This window comes from Lissotriton vulgaris, chromosome 1_1 (genome assembly GCF_964263255.1).
Source record: "Lissotriton vulgaris chromosome 1_1, aLisVul1.2, whole genome shotgun sequence".
Classification (NCBI taxonomy): Eukaryota; Metazoa; Chordata; class Amphibia; order Caudata; family Salamandridae; genus Lissotriton; species Lissotriton vulgaris.
In genome coordinates this window covers 535,017,808-535,035,297 of record NC_141685.1, presented here as the reverse complement: position 1 = coordinate 535,035,297, position 17,490 = coordinate 535,017,808, and the positions used below count along the sequence as shown (strand labels likewise).

The 17,490-nt window shown below is 48.9% G+C and overlaps 1 protein-coding gene across 2 annotated transcripts in view; it reads right to left on the bottom strand.

Annotated features, from left to right (window-relative positions):
- Positions 1 to 17,490, bottom strand: part of GPSM2 (G protein signaling modulator 2) — a 466,273-nt gene that overhangs the window by 23,029 nt on the left and 425,754 nt on the right. For both annotated transcript variants that reach the window (XM_086953900.1, XM_086953901.1), the window contains one exon: positions 8,630 to 8,847. In XM_086953900.1, the coding sequence (XP_086810026.1) occupies positions 8,630 to 8,847 (218 nt within the window). The remainder of the gene's footprint in view (positions 1 to 8,629; positions 8,848 to 17,490) is intronic.

Sequence of the window (17,490 nt, the reverse complement as noted above, 5' to 3'; positions counted from 1 at the left end):
GACACATTCACCAGGCATACACACCACCACTGTCAGTGCACGGTTTCACCAGGCACACACACACACCACCAGCCATCAGTGCACACTCTCAACAGGCACAGACACCATCAGTCATCAGTGCACACATTCACCAGGCACACACACCACCAGCTGTCAGTGCACGCTTCCACCAGGCACACACACCACCAGCCGGCCAGGCGCACACACACACACCATCAGCCATCATTGCATGCTTTCAACAGGCACACACACACACACCACCAGTGCACGCTTTCACCAGGCATACACACCACCGGCCATCAATGCACACTTTCACCGGGCACAGACACCATCAGTCATCAGTGCACGCTTCCACCAGGCACACACAACCAGCCATCAGTGCACGCTTTCACCAGGCATACACACCACCGGCCGTCAGTGCACGCTTTTACCAGGCACACACACACACCACCAGCCATCAGTGCAAGCTTTCACCAGGCATACACACCACTGGCCGTCAGTTCACGCTTTCACCAGGCACAAGCACACACCACCAGCCATCAGTGCATGCTTTCACCAGGCATACACACCACCGGCCGTCAGTGCACACTCACCAGGCACAGACACCATCAATCATCAGTGCACGCTTTCACCAGGCACACACCACCAGCCGTTAGTGCAAGCTTTCATCAGGCACACACACACACACACACACACCGCCAGCCATCAGTGCACGCTTTCACCAGGCATACACACCACCGGCCGTCAGTGCACGCTTTCACCAGGCACACACACACACCACCAGTCACCAGTGCACGCTTTCACCGGGCACAAACACCACCAGCAGTCAGTGCACGCTTTCACCAGGCACAAACACCAGCAGCAGTCACTGCACGATTCCTCCAGATGTCAGTGCGCGCTTTCACCAGGCACACACCACCAGCCATCAGTGAATGCTTCCACCAGGCACACACAGCACTAGCCGGCCAGGCACACACAGCAACAGCCATCAGTGCATGCTTTCAAAAGGCACACACACACCACCAGCCATCAGTGCACGTTTTCACCAGGCAGACACACCACCGGACTTCAGTGCACACTTTCACCGGGCACAGACACCATCAGTCGTCAGTGCACGCTTTTACCAGGCACACACACACACACAAACCGCCAGCCATCAGTGCACGCTTTCACCAGGCTTACACACCACCAGCCATCAGTGCACGCTTCCACCAGGCACACACACCACCAGTGCACGCTTCCACCAGGCACACACACCACCAGCCGGCCAGGCCCACACACACCACCAGCCGTCAGTGCACGCTTTCACCAGGCACACACATCACCAGCCATCAATGCACCATTTCTACAGGCACACACACCACCAGCCATCAGTGCACACATCAATTGTTAACGCATCCACAATTAACTATTGTAGCAATCTCAGTATGGCACACTTTACTTTTAAACATATTCATCTAAAGCGCAGCATGCCACCATTCCCTCAAACTCAGCACCCTCACACACTCTGCAATGGAACATACACTCCAAATACCACTCAGTGCCACATAATCACACGCCACATAATTACACTGCACTCAATGCAACATACACTCCAAATACCTCTGTGTCACATAGTTATTTGCTGCATATTTACACTGCACTCATGCAACATACACTCCAAACAATACCACTCAGTGCCACATAATTACACGCCACACAATTACACTCTACTGAATACAGCATGCCCTCCCCACACAATACCACTCTGTGCCACATAATTATATGCTTCATAATTACACTGCGCTCACCGCAACATACACTCTAAATACCACTCAGTGCCACATAATTACACGCCACATAATTACACTGCACTCAATGCAACATAAATTCCAAATACCACTCAGTGCCACATAATTACACGCCACATAATTACACTGCTCTCAATGCAACATACTTTCCAAATACCACTCAGTACCACCTAATTACACGCCACATATTTACACAGCACTCAATGCAAAATACACTCCAAATACCTCTGTGTCACATAGTTATTTGCAACATAATTAGACTCTACTGAATGCAACACACACTCCACACAATACCACTCAGTGCCACATAATTACACTCTACTGAATGCAACACACACTCCCCATATTACCACTCAGTGCCACATAATTACACGCAACATACTTACACTCTACTCAATGCACATAATTACACGGCACACAATTACACTCTACAGAATACAATATACACTTCCCATATTACCACTCAGTGCCATATAATTACATGCCTCATACTTACACTCTACTCAATGCAACATACATACACTTTATCTGTCTATTTATTTAGCGATTTATAGAGCGCCTGGTGACCCGGAGGCATCCCCGCGCTGTATCTGTCCTTCTATCTGTCTATCTCTCTATCACCCTCACTCTATCTAACACTCTATCTATCGCCATCACTCTACCTATCACCCTCACTCTACCTATCTATCTATCGCATTACCACAGCATCACTCAGCACCACCAGAGCATCACTCAGGGGTACCACAACATCACTATGCGCTACCACAGCATCACTGAACGCCAACACATCACTGTCGCCACCACAACATCACTCCGCGCCACCACAGCATCAATCTTTGCTACCATTCAACAACTGGTTCAAATATGTTCTCTCAATGTTTCAAGCTTCATTACAAATGTCACAAAAATATGTTAATAGTTCACTTCTGTTCTTGGATTTTCATAACAATAAAATACAATGAACATAATCTTCACAAAAGTTATTTACAAAAGCTATTGCCATTATAAATTACAATAACTTAAGTATTAATTATTAAAAAAATAAAAGCCATTTTTATTTGTAATATCAATACATCTAAGTCACGTAAATACAACACATATTGCATTACAAATGCTATAGGTGTCACATTTGCGAAAGTTAAAACTATTGGCATTGTAAATGACAAAGCTATTCAATTCACTATTTTCCAAACCAACACATAAATAAAAATTTGTCATTTACAATACCAATAGCTCAAACTTTCCTAATGCGAGACCTATTGCATTGCAATGCTTGTTTGATCTGGGGGATCATGAGATAACTGGGATATATGGGATAAATTCTCGCGCGTTTCTTCTCCTTAGTGGAGAGGGATAGCAATACCGGAGAGTGGTCAGAAATTCCTCTTGGCAGTATGTCTATGGTGTCCACGTCCCTCATCCCATCACCGAGGAGCAGAAAGTAGTCTAAACCGGACAGACTATTGTGTACTGGAGAGTGATACGTGTATTGCTTCGCCGTAGGATGGATATGGCGCCAGGCATCTTTCAGTCCCAATGCCTCCATGAAACCCGGGAAGGCAGAGGAGCCCAACGCGCGTGTCCTTACAGGAAACGTGTCCAGCGCTGGGTCTGCGATAGCGTTGAAGTCCCCACCCTATGATCGTGTCTCCTGTCGGGAGATTCAATAGGAGCTCTCCCAGTGCCGGCAACGCTATGGAGTGTAGTGCTGGAGGAATGTATACGGACACCATATTCAAGAGTTTACCCTCCCACTGCCCATGAACCGCCGCGAAGCGGCCTTGATCGGCCACCTTGTGTTGTAAGACAATAAAGGGGGAAGTGTTTTTCACCAGGATACCCGTCCCCCGTGACCCCCTTGTAAACGCCGCGTGCGCCGCCATTTTATAGCCTTGCCTATCGAGTGCCCGACATGCTGTTCCCTTGAGGTGTGTCTCCTGCAATAACACTAGTGCGGGGCCTTGGCGTTTGATTGCTTGTAGGATCAACCCTCTTTATTTTGTCCCCTAACCCTCTAATATTCCATGTGAGTAGTCGAAGGGGGGGCACTGCCATGGAGCGCAGCATGTCCTCAGTGTCTGTTGTGTGGGTCTGATGAGCCATCATGTGGTCTTAGGCGCTTGCTTAGTTGTTGCATCCAATGCGGTGACATGTGTCTGTTGCCATCCATGAGCCTGCATGTGTAGGATGTGTCATGGTGTGCCATAGCGTGTGAATCTTGAGCCAAAACTAAACTAAACCCCCTCCCCTCCCTGCTCCACGGACTGAACACCCTGTATGTGCAGGTCGAGACATGGTGTGCTATAGTGTGTGAATCTTGAACCAGAACCAACAAAACTAGGACCAAAACGAAAACTCCCCCCTCGCCCCACGCCCCCTCCCTGCCATCCTGCTCCATGGACATAACACCGCCCGCTTCCCCAACTTCGCAGAGTGCTTAACTCCAGTCCCAACCATCTCACTTGCTCGTAGGGGTAAAGAGTCTCTCAACGGCATTGGCTCTGCCCACCTTACTCAGCTTCACCCAGTCTTAGGTCCCAGGGTCTTCTCCCCGGCATCCGAAATGTTCTCTTGGTCGTCGCGGAGTGGCAAACTGTTAGGATTCCGGCTGAGTTCCACCATCTTCCGATCCCACGTCGGATGTCCTATCCAGGTTCGTCGGGTCGTCCGCTCGAGCGTCTGCGTGGGATTAGTTACGTTGAACTCGATGTCGCTTGTTGGAGCGGCGTAGTCCCTCTACTTGTATCCATCCGCCGAGCCAGTCTTGTGCTACCTCCGGCGTGTCGAAGAACCAGGTCTTCCCATCGGCCACCACTCGTAATTTCGCCGGAAACAGCATTGAATATGGCAGTTCTGCCGCCCTCAGAGCCTTCTTGACCTCGAAGAAGGTCTTACGGCGCCGGGCCACCTCTGCTGTGTAGTCCGGGAAGGCCAGTGTTGAGTTCTGGAATTTGATGGGCGGTGACACATTCTGCTGCCTGCAATATTGCATCCCTGTCTCAAAAGTTAAATAGCCGAGCTAGGACCGGCGCGGGGCTGCACCCGGCTTCGATGCTCCGCCGGGTACTCTATGAGCCCTCTCCACTGAGAAGAACTGCGACAGACCTTTGGGCTGTAGTTAGTTTCAATGAGGTCTTCGACGTAGAGGTCCATCGCCCTCTTCCCTTCGGTCTCCGGAAGGCCCAGGATGCTTACGTTGTTTCGCCGAGAACGCCCCTCCTGATCATCCAGTTTCGCCTGCAGTTGTTTGGTCGCAGCTTCCATGCGTTCCATGGCTATCTGCAGTTCTGACGTGTCTTCAACGAGTAATTTAGTGACCACTTCCACCTGCGCCACTCTCTCTGACATTTTATGTAGGTCAGCGCGCAGTAAGTTGACATCAGTGGAGATGGAGCCCACCGTGGTCTGCACGTTAGAAAGAGTCTTCATGATATCTTCCAGTGTTACTTTCTTGCCCCCTTCTGTCTCTTGACCCTTACCCATGGAGGTGCGCCCCTCCGTGTGCGGCTGGTTGTGCTTCTCGTAGGCGTATTTATCCAGCTTGGCCTGCGTCAATATATTTTTGGGCCCTCTACCAGTTATGATTCTTGGTGTTATTTGATTGCTGTGTGGGGTATTCGGCACGGCAGTGTCTGCGTCAATGATTATGCCGGTGGCTTTGTGGCTAATAGCTCCACGTGAGGTAGGTGGCTATGCGGGGATTACACTCCCATTGACGTTATTCGTGTTTAGACTTGGCTAACCTGGAAGCGGTGTCTGCCAGCCGTTGTCAGTGGCAACGTATAGTCTTCGCCCACAGGTAGGTTTCCCTGCCACCACTCAGGTGTGTCTGGAGGGCAAATATTCACACCCCCCAGGGCGCTGGGCACTTGTTATTCAGGGAGCGTTCTGCGCTGCAGTGTAGCACTTCCCAGCCACCTCGCCCGGTTCTTCACTCTGCTGCGGGTATCCGTGTCTCTGCTTGAGATGTAGGGACTATAGCTTCAATTGTCCGGTCAGCGGTCGCTAGAGTCTCTCACTGCGCGGCCACTCTGCGTGTCTGCCACTGTGTTCACTCCGCTGGTTCTTCCCGCGACATTTACTGGCAAGCTGTTCAACCAACCGCCACGCCACTAACGGAGGTGGAGGGGGGTGGGCGGGGGCGGGGGATTCAAGAAGAGACCTGCGGCTTGATGTGCCGTTATCCCATGTCCCCAACCTCTGCAGCAGCCTGCCCTGTTGTTACCACCTCACTCCATCAGGCCAGTCATACATCGCCTCAAATGCTGCCCGGCTGCCCCCCGCCCCATGGAAACTCACTGGTCCGCTGTCCTCTGTATAGCCGCTGTTGTGCTTGTGGCCCTCTCAGTCTCTCTGGAAGCCTTTCACCGCCTCCTGCACAGTCCGCACACTCCTGCTACCGTCCCTGCCCGTGGCGTCTACTCCGATTGCCAAATGGTGGTGCTCGCCCCTCTCCACTGGTTCACTTTTGCCGGTACTGGCACTTGTGATGTCTACCTCGCGGCCTCGAGTGCTTCTGGCAACTGTCGGCACATCCGTACCCCACCTGCTCCTGCGGCTGACCCGCCAGGTCTGAGCAGTCTCTCCTCTGCCGGGGGATATGTGTCAGAGTCTTCCTCCCTCCCTGGGCTTACACTCCCGGGGCGATGTGTGTGGCCGGCCGCCGGGCTTCAGAAGGCCGCAATAACGCGGCGTCAGCGGTCCCAGGCGTGCCCCGCTGAAGTTCCCCGGTCCATAAGGCACACGGCATCCAAAGCACTCCCCGGGCCGCTGCAGGTGTTTACATGGAAGCGCCACAGGCATCGGTCACGCTTCCAGCGATGTAGGGGATGATGATCGCCCGTCGCCGGCCAGGCCGCACTTCTGCCGGGGCTTGCTACCAACTTTAGGCCAGTGCTGCAGCAATATAGTAGGCCTCACTCCTATGATGCACGGCTGAACCAGTTCCCGACTCCCGATTTTTACCAGGGTCGAGCCGAACAATGCCGTTTGTCCCGGAACTCGGGATCCGCTCCTTCAGGAGGGCTGTACATGGATAGTAAGTGCGGATTATTGAAAAGAGCCTCAATGCTTCAGAGAGCTCCTATGCTATGCAGCCGCCATGCTTGGCTGCTAGCCACGCCCCCAACTCCCATGGTTTTTGATGCATTCCTAGATTTACAAGGGCTTGTTATCCTGGGAATCTATCAAAATCTTACACCTCCCCAAGGAAGGCACAACCATGAGAAATATCTTCATTTTTACCAGTAGTTTTCTCTTTCTATATGTGCAACACACATAAAAAGAGGAAGAAGCCTCTCAGGATTGTTTTTGTGCAGGAAGGTGCCCCTTCCTGAACAGAAACCATCCTGCATGCAACAGGGTGCCTGCATTGACGCTTGGCTGACGAAATGGCGCCAGCACTGGGGAAAAGACAGAAATGGATATACACCTCTAAGTTCGCAAACTTCACTATCATGGGCAGGAGTGCTACAGATAAAGGGGGGGGGGTGTGACGGAACAGGTACTTTCTTACACACATTGTGGGACTGCCCTTTAATACAGAGATACTGGAGCAAAATGACGCAGGTGATGTCATAAGTCAAATAGCAGAAGGCCTCACTAGACCCCAAATGGCATATTCTATACATTACAGGGGACACCAAATGGCCAAAGTATATCACACTATGACTCATGATAGCAGATATAATAGCCAAAAGAAATATAGCTAGAGGCTGGGGAGCAAGGGAACCCCCCACAGCCAAATATTGGGAAGCAGACCTTGATTGGTGCTGTACAGCCAATAAAACATTATAACAGAGCCGTGGATGCCCGGGGAAGTGGGACAAAATGTGGAGTAAATGGGTTGAATACAGAGGGATCTGAAAAGAGACAATGCAGACATGAATGTAACTTGTTAAACGTCAACTTTGAGGTGTAAGAATCGGAGTTACTGGACCTATGAATCAAATGTTGCTAATGTAAATATTTTAGACAAGAACCCATGTGTAGACACCATAAATTGTTGTGATCCAGAACTTGTATAATATATATAGAATTATTCACAGTTCTAATGCAAAGTTGAACATTAATAAAAATAAATTTTAATATAAAAAAATAAAGAATTTATCTTGAAAAGTGGGTTTTCGCTTTTGATTCTCTCTCAAGGAACGTACAATCCATGTTCTCTTCACTTTTACATCTTGTCACTTGGTCACAATTTCAGGTTTTTAAAACTGCCACCGCCAAACCAGATTCCCTCTTTCAACAGCTTTTGCTGCCCCCTACATTAATTTTCTCACCTTCTCTTGCTCCCCCCTCCCTTTTTTAGGTGATGCTCAGCCTCCCTCCTGCAACTATTTTTAGAATCAGCTTATATATCCCCTTCTACATACCGCTCCTGTTTAACCTTTTAATTTGTGGATCCTGCTTTTTTACCTTCATTCTTTCGATCACCTTTTCAATGCCCTGCCTGACACTAACTCAGTTTTCCTTCACACTTTGTTCAACTTTATAACTAAAACTATGTTATCTAACTTGAATTTGCTATAGAGTAAATTTTTGACTTCTCATTTTTCAAATACATTAAACTACTTTTTACTGCTTCTCTGGGGTTTCTATTATTTTTACCCAAAGTAGTTTTTATTAATTTGTTGTTACACTTAACCAGTTTTTAATTATTGCCCTTTTTTAGTTTCATATTTTTTATATTTTATGGTTTCTATGAATTTTCACATTATATATATATATATATATATATATATATATATATATATATATATATATATATATATATATATATATCTATCAAAACAGAATGTAACACATTAAAAAGTGTTCTTCCAAGAAATAAGACTTACCTGACATTTTATTAACATATCAAAGAAGGTATCATCTGGCTCCTTGTTGTCATTTGACATTAAATGACCAAGCACTGATTGGCTGTTGTGCTGATTGAGACGTAGCCCTGGTAAATTACCAAAACTGGCTCTCTGATCATCTAGTCGTCTGCTTTGTGAGCTGGCAAGAAGATCCAAAAATTCATCAGTGTGCGGCGAAACAACAGATGCAGAATGAGCTGCAAGTAACAGGAAAAAAAGCAACACATCAATCAGAATGCATTGACCAAATATTCAGGTATTTTCATGTTAAATTAATAGCTCACAAAGTGAAGAAAAAATTAAAACGTTGGCTGAACAACACTTGAAATAATTGTGTATCAGATGTAAACCAGAGCAATTATCAAATAAATAAAGGAATTTTTAGGAATCTCAATATTTTAAACTCAATAAATTATTATCAAAGTTATTCAAGTGCAAATAATTGCTTTCAGTAACACTTTCTAATGGACAAAATTTAACCACAGATTCCTCACCTGTTGAAAATCATATGGCTGTGGCGAACCCTTACCGCTTACAGAAGTTATGGCACAGGGTTGTATGTAGGCGCAACCCTTGCGAGCTGGCATCAGTTTTTCATTGAACTCTTCCACACCCTCAATCGCAGATCAGCAGTGACAATTTGGAAGAGTGAGTCTGCCAAATCTACCTTGGAACCTTTTTTGAACTCTAAAAGTCAACTTCGCTGAACAAGGAGGTTGTGAGTACTTGGCCAGTATCAACCATAAGTAACATTATTGAAGGTAAGTTGCTTATTTTTGTGGTGGATTCTTTTAATCCCAGATTCCTCACATTTTGTAAAGAGAACATAAAAACTCCCATAGGGTGAAGGGTCTCAGGAGTGGAATTACACCAGAAAGCTCAACAGGTTCTAGTGAAATGGCCCTGCCTGTGACTTAACTGTAGAGACAATAATGGCCGATGCTGAAGTACGCCTTGTGCAGCAACCTGGAAGACGCCTAACATCGCAACATTTTTTGCCAGTGCCGTCCTGGCACCCAGAATAAAGTTGAAGGTCTTCAGGAGGTCACAATTGGGGCAGGGCATAACATGTTTTCATACACAGGAATATCCAGCTTGAAAAAGGTCGCTTCTAGACAGCCTCTCCCTTTTTACCGCCCACAAAGCCAATAAAAATTTGCTCATCCAACCAGTGTTCCTTGATGTTAAAGCAAAGAGCTCTTTTTTAGGTACAAGCAGTGAAGTCTCTCCTTACAGGGGTGAGATGGATCGAAAAAAGCAGCTGTAGTAATGGACTGTCCAAAGTGAAAGAGTGACACAATCTTTGGCAGAATAGAAGCGCAAGTTTGCAACACCGGGAAGGTAGAATAGGTCGTTTGTACTGACAGCGCCCATAGCCCACTTTTGTGGCATGGAGAAGTAATTGCAATCAGAAATACTGTCCCAATGGTCTGAAATCACAAAGAACAACTGTGCACTGGCTCAAAAGTCATGCACTTTAAGAATGGGAGTAGCAAATGATGGGCCTCTTGAGGCATAAGGTGAAAACATGTATGTGGGAAACATGGGCACCTTTATCAACATCATCACAACCAGTGACTTTAATAACGCACTTCGGTCAGGCATACATAGACGTTCGAAAGGGTTGACAACCTTTAAAATTGATCATCACAAAGCTTTGCTGGGCCAAAGTTACAACAAAATATCTGATAGTTTGGCCCGAAGAGTGTCAACTTGATGGTCTGCACACCAGGCCACAAACTTCGCTCAATGACCAGAAGAACAAGTTACTTACATTCAGTAACGCATTATCTGGTAGAGACTATCTAGTAGATTCCTTACCATAGAATTATTCAAAGGCATCAGAATGGATCCAGAAACTTTTTGTTGCAGTAGGTGACATGGCATCGTTCAAACCGGAAGTGACGTTTACTGTGCCTATACAGGCACCTCACAGCGCATGGATGTCAGTTTCTTTTTGCGACATTCCAGGAGTGCGGCTCCACAATGAACACTGACCACTGGTGTGGAAAACTATGGCCCTGCAGGGGGAACAGCCTTGACCCTAGAAAACTGTTCACAGTGCAGGGAGCATGGGAGGATCGGTAAGAAATCCAAAGGTAAATAACCTGTTCATCTGATAAAGTCTTTGAGCCGCAGATTCCTTACCTTTTAAGAGGTACTCAAGTCATACCTTACAGGAGGTGGTTTTAGAGCCATTTTTTAAACCAGTAAGTCCTGTAGGACCGAATGAGCAAAGGGTCCATCCAGACAGACCTGACTGTCCAGGCAGTAGTGTTTGGTGAACGTGTGCAGAGGGGCCACAGTTGCTGCCTGGCAGATATTCAGGACCAGAACTCTGCATGCTAATGCAGTGGTCACAGCTTATCCTCTGGTAGAATGTGCACACAAACAATCTGGGGGTCCCTTCTTGACCAGCAGATTTTAATACAGAGCACGATCCATTGGGGAATGGTCTATTTCTGCACAGACTTCTCTTTCTTAGCCCGACATACCCAGCGAAAAGTTGATCGTCCACCCGGAGAGGTTTTCTGCAGTAAAGGTAGTGCTCCTTTGGGGTCCAGCTGGTGGAGTCTATCCTCTTCCTTAGGTGGATGAGCAGAGCGTAAAAGGTAGAAGAAGCGATGAACTGGCCTACGTAGACCGGAGTGACTATGTTCGGCAAGAAGGATGCTCCAGCCCAAACGACCAGTTTGTCGGGGGGGAAAAAGGAGATGAAAGGAGGCTGAGAGAACAGTGCCTGTAGCTCACCGACTCACCGGGCAGCTGTAATTGTCACCAGAAAAGCAGTCTTGATGGTGAGAAGCCTAAGAGGACAAGAATAAAGCGGCTCAAGGGGAGCACACATTAAGAAGGTAAGAACCAAATTGAGGTCCCATTGAGGCATAACAAAGAGAAATAGGAGAAACATGTGGTAGACCTTTAATGAACCTATTTACAATAGGGAACGTGAAGTCCGAGGGCTGATTTGGCAGCTGCAGAAAGACAGAGATGGTGGATCAATAACCCTTCAAGGTACCCAATGCAGAGCCCAGCTGGGCTAGGTCGGGTAAGGATAAACAAAAGAATCTGGGAAAGGGGAGCAGATAAGGGATCAATCTTTCTCAGCACAACACGCCACAAATGGTTTCTAATGGCCGGGCTATACGGTCTTGGTGGAGGGCTGCCGAGCTGCCAAGATAACATTAAAGACTTGGAGCGGTAGGTCAAAAGCTATCAACTGGCACAGCTCAATCTCTACAGATGAAGGTAGATCACAGATAGGTTCGGGTGGAAAACCCTCCCTTGCTGCTGCAACAGAAGATCCTCCAGAAGGGGCAGCCTGATCAGAGGACTGATGGCCATGCTCAAAAGCTCAGGATACCAAACTGAGAGCTCAGTTCGGAGTCAAAAAGACAATTTGGGCTCTGTCTTCCCTGATCTCCATTAGAGATAAAAGCGTCTCCGAATGAGAGCCGTCTTGGACACACTTAACATTGTGCACTCTTGACGGTAGCGAACAAATCTAACCAAGGCTCTCCTCAATGCTAAACGAGAACTTGAACCATCTCCAGATGGAGACACCATTTGTGATCCACTAGGCATCTTTGGATGAGTTTTTCCACACTGGGGTTCACAGAGCCTGCCAGGTGCTGAACCACCAGGGATCTGCTCAGACCTTCCAGCGATGTCCAGACGTGTAGGGCCTCTTGAAAAAGAGTCCAAGACCCCACCCTGCTGTTTGTTGCAGTACATGGCAATGGTGTTGTGCGTGGACACCCGCACTAGCCATCCCTTGATGGAGGGTGGAAAGGCTTTTAATGCTAGTCTGATAGCTCGGAGACCAGGGGCCTGTGATCTTCACTTCTCCCAGATGACCACCCCATCCCAAGAGTTATACATCTATCACTACTGTCAGATGTGGTTGGGGAAGGGAGAGGGGTCTGCCTCTGACCCAACTGATGTTCGTTAACTACCACTGCAGATCTTTTGCAGTTCCCTCCGAGATCTGGACCATGTTGGAGAGATTCCCCCGATGCGGCACCCACTGCAAATTGAGGTCCCACTGCACAGATTGCATACGCCAACAGGCATGTATCACAAGAAGGATGCGAGAACCATGAGGCCAAGCAGCCTCAGAGTCAGACTCACGAACCCCAGGACTGAGGTTTAAACATTGGTATCATAGCCTGCATATCCTGGACTCATTGTTCAGGAGGATAATCCAGAAAACGTGCTGTGTCCAGAACAGCTTCGATGAAAGGGAGCGTCTGAAAATGTGTCAGGTGTGCCTTTGTCAGGTTGATAGTAAATCCCAGCGAGTGCAGGAGGTCCGCTGTAGTCTAGTGGTGGGAGACAACTGCTTGGATGAGCCAGCCAATCATCAAGAGAGGTGAAGACTGGCACCCCTGATCTCCGCAGATGGGCCACAACCACCGCCATCACCTTTGTGAACAGCAGAGTTGTGCTAGTAAGACCAAAGGGTAGGGCTGCAAACTGAAAGTGCTTGTGGCCTGCTGTGAATCGCAGGTAAAGTCTGTGGCAGGCTTGACTAGGTTGTGGAAAAGAGCTTCCTGCAAGTCCATTACCATCCAGTCTCCCGGGTCCAGGACAGACAACACTTGTGCGAGCATGAGCATTTTGAATTTCTCGTTTTTCAGGAGGAAATTGAGACAAAGCAGGTCTAGCATAGTAAGAAGGCCTCTGTCCTTCTTGGGCACCATAATTAGCAGGTATAGCAACCCCGACCTACTTCTAATGCCTGCACCCCCTCAATCGCTTCCTTCACCAAGAGAACCGCTACTTCTTGTCTGAGCAAGGATAGATGGTTGTTCGTCAGCCTGTTGTAAGTGTTTGGCATGGATGAAGGGGTAGTCTTGAAGAGGAGGGTGTAGCCCAGTCAGACAATCTGGATAAGCTAGCAGTCTGATGTTTTGACCTCCAGTGGTGCCCATGATGGTTGGAGGGCAAAATAAAGTAGCTTGGTGGCTAGAGCTGCTGGGTGGGGGAATGAGGGGAGGTATTGTACTGGGCTGAATTCTGGCTACCTGACCCACAGGGTCTGTGGGTGCCACATCCCCAGCAACGTAGGGGCTGGGAAGCTTGCGGTCCATGGTGGCTGGCAACGAAAGGATTAAAAGGAAGACCGGGGTTGGCAGGAGGCCATGCAAAGGCCCAAGAAAATGGCCATTGCTCTGATGTCCTTCAAGCGCTCCAGCGCGGAGCCGGCCTTGTCGTCAAAAAGACTGGAGCCATCAAAGGAGATGTCCATAAGAGAAGCTTAAACATCCCCTGAAAAGTCAGTTGTCCTCAGCCATGCATGGTGCTGTATTGCCACCAATGAAGAAACCGCTGGCATAGCAAGTAAGGTGTGTCCAGCCCACATCTGTTTGTGAACTTTGCTGCGTCTCTCCCATAAACAGTGGCTTGGGAGAGTATGGCCTGGGCCTTCTCCGGGACCATAAGCAGCACATGAACAACAGAATCCCAAAAGGAAAGGAAGTAACAGCCCAAAAGGCAAGCAGTGTTCACAGACCTCAATGCCAGGCTGGCGGAAGAAAACATGCAACATTTTCCCAATTGTCCTGTCTACAGAAGGTCCTGTGTAGGCTTGGACCACGCCCCAAGCAGGACATCTGTAAGGGCTTTATTAAACAGGAGCAGCAGTTCTGAAAGGGTGACTCCGGGTTGAAGCACCTCCGTCAAGATGTTAGTCTTCACAGCCACAGAGGGCAACTGAAAGTCAAGGACCTCGGCCACCCTCCTCACAATCATAGGAAATTTGACACCCTATTTCGTAGCCACAGTAGGAGGAGAGATCAAGCCAGTATCTTGAGGTGTCCAGTCCACTGGCATCCACCAATTTCTTACACCAGTCCATAATCAGGTGTAGGGGCTGGTATTCTTCAGGGTCCAGTGGCCCCTCCCAATGTTCCCCATGTAACAGACCATAAGAAAAAGCTCAGGCTCTGGCCTACAGGTAATAGCTCCAGTCAGCGCCCATGTCAGAGATAATAATGGGGTAAGCGGCAATGGAACCAGCATCTGGGAAGGTTGAGGTGGTACGACCAGTGCCGGTCCGAATCCAAGGGATCCGATTGGTGCTGTGGGCAGACCCGCCGATGGTGAACCAGTAAGGGCTCCAGTCAAACGCACTCAAGCAAGGACAGGGAGCCCAAATATGAGGTGCATGGCCTCATAGAATTCTCAGAGTTGGGAGGATGTCATTCTGGCTCTGGGAAACTCAGGGAGGTGAAGAGAGGGTCCAGGCTCAACCACAGAGCCAGGCCTTGAGAGTGACTATGCTCCCTCGTCAGATGACTTTGAGGGTCGGGGTGCAGTCAAAGACCTCTTCGACTTCTTGCTCTTTTTCTTATTATGAGATGTGGAACTTACTGGAGTGGGATGACTTCGATAAAAATCTATGGCTCTGTGACCAATCCCTGGACCTTCCTCTCGACCGTCGCAGCGTCACATTCGAGCGGCAAGGCTCTTGAGGGATCACTTGCTCAAGGGCTTATGGTGCTTGGGGCGACAATTGACATAGGTCTTGGCGTCTCGCTCCAGGCACCAGAGATAGAAGAGGTGGGTGCATCAGTGACTGACATTTGTCTGTGACAGTGTCCGAAGAACTTTAAGCCAGCATTCCTCGTTGACATCCCTGTCACCCCAAGAGATAAATATTGAAAAACAACACTTAGACAAAAGTCGAAAAAAGTATCAGTAAAAAAATGACTATGGGTAGCTCTCTCTGAATCTGCGCTGACTGGCATGGAAAAAGAGAGCGGACGTCAGCGCACTGTGGTGGCCCCTATATGGGTACCGGCATGGGCAACGCTGACGATACCACGCTGAGCTGAATGACACCACCTAGCAGCATGCAGGGGTACTGCTCACAAACAGTTTCCAGATCCAGTCTGACACTTGGGGATAATTCTAAAGTAAGAAATCTGCTGCTAGAAGTCTATCAGATTAAATCTATTTGGAAGATGGGTTTCTAACCGCAGTAATAACTTGGGGATGCCCAGGAGGGGCATCTCACAGGGAGAGCTAGGAAAGGTTACACAGCGTTATACAGCGCCGGGACGCCCCGTTGGGGCAGCTGCGCGCTTTACAAAATACACTACAAATAGAAATAAATCTACTATTTTAACAGGTAGGCCAATTTGCTCACTTGGCGTCACTCACTCTGTACGCATGGAGGTGTACGTTTGGGAAACTCGGGTGCAGGACCCCCACACATACAAGGCTCTACACAAGCAAGGGCAGCCTACATTAACCACCTGAACATCCAAAAACTTTGCACTAACTTTCAGGAACACCACGTCCTGCCTCCCTCTCACTTGCCCATACTCCTTGCATCTACCAAAGCAGAAGTGGAGGAATGCTCCTTCTCCCACATCGCAGCAAAGACCTGGAAGAGCCTCTCCATGCAACTCAGGACCATCACCTCACTTCTGAAATTAAGAATGGATATCAAAGAACTGGCTGGTCGATTAAGCCCCCGGGACCTGCAAGAGCCTGGATACCCTACTGGGCGCTTTATAAATTCTGATCAATTGAGGAACAAGCCTTGTTTTGAAGTCCTCCAAAGAGGACTTCAAAACACCTGCACTACACTCCCCCTGACAGAGGGAAGGAATGCCTTCAGTGCAGGTCGGATCGCCTGCAGCTCCAGAAGGTTGATATGGAACCGGGACTTCGCTGGAGACCAGAATCCTCTGATCTCCGCTTCTCCCAAGTGGCCTCCCCATCCCCGGAGGGACGCATCAGTCACTACTGTGTGCTCTGGTTGGGAAAGTGATCTGCCATTGACCCAACAACGATTCGTGAGCCACCACTGCAAGTGTTGTGCAGTGCCCTCTAAGATCTGGACATGATAGGACAGGTTGCCCTGATGCTGTGCCCACTGGAACTTCAGTTCCCACTGCAGAGCCCGCAAATGCCATCTGGCATGTTGCACTAACAGGATGCAGGAGGCCATCAGGCCCAAGAGTGATCCTGACTGAAACCTGGGATAGAGGCTGAAAGATCGGAATCATAGCCTGAATATCCAAGACTCGCTGCACGGGAGGATAGACCCGAAACTGCGTCCAATCCAGGACCGCTCCGATGAAGGGAAGTTCTGAGGGGGACTCCGGTGCGACTTGGGCAAGTTGATGGAGAACCCCAGCAAGTGCAGGAAGTCGGCCGTAGTCTAAAGGTGGGTGACGACTGCCTGGGGCGAGCCTGCCTTCAACAACCAGTCATTTAGGTAGGGGAAGACTGATACCCCTGACCTGCGCAGATGAACTGCAACCACCACCATCACTTTCGTGAACACCCGAGGGGCACTGGTAAGGCTGAAGGGGAGCACAGTAAACTGAAAATGCTCCTGGCCTACCATGGATCGCAGGTAACGCTGGTGGGCCGTCAGGACGGGGATGTGAAAATATGTGTCTTGCAAGTCCAACGCTACCATCCAGTCTCCAGGGTCGAGGTCAGCCAAGACCTGAGCCAGGGTCAGCATCTTGAACTTCTCCTTCCGGAGGAAGCGATTGACGTTCCAGAGGTCCAAGATAAGACGCAGACCCCCTTTGTCCTTCTTGGGGACCAGAAAGTAGTGGGAATAACAATCACTCCCTACTTCTGGCCCAGGAACGCACTTGATGGCCCGCTTGGCCAGGAGGGCCGTGACTTCCTGTCGGAGAAGAACCAAATGACCTCCCGACATACGGTGGCAGAGAGGTGGCATGGCTGGAGGGGAGGACTTAAAGGGAAGGGAGTAACCTTGGCAGATTATCTGCAGCACCCACTTGTCTGATGTAATCTCGCGCCAGCGGTGTAGGTGGTGGTGGTGGATCTGCCCCCCATCGGCGTGG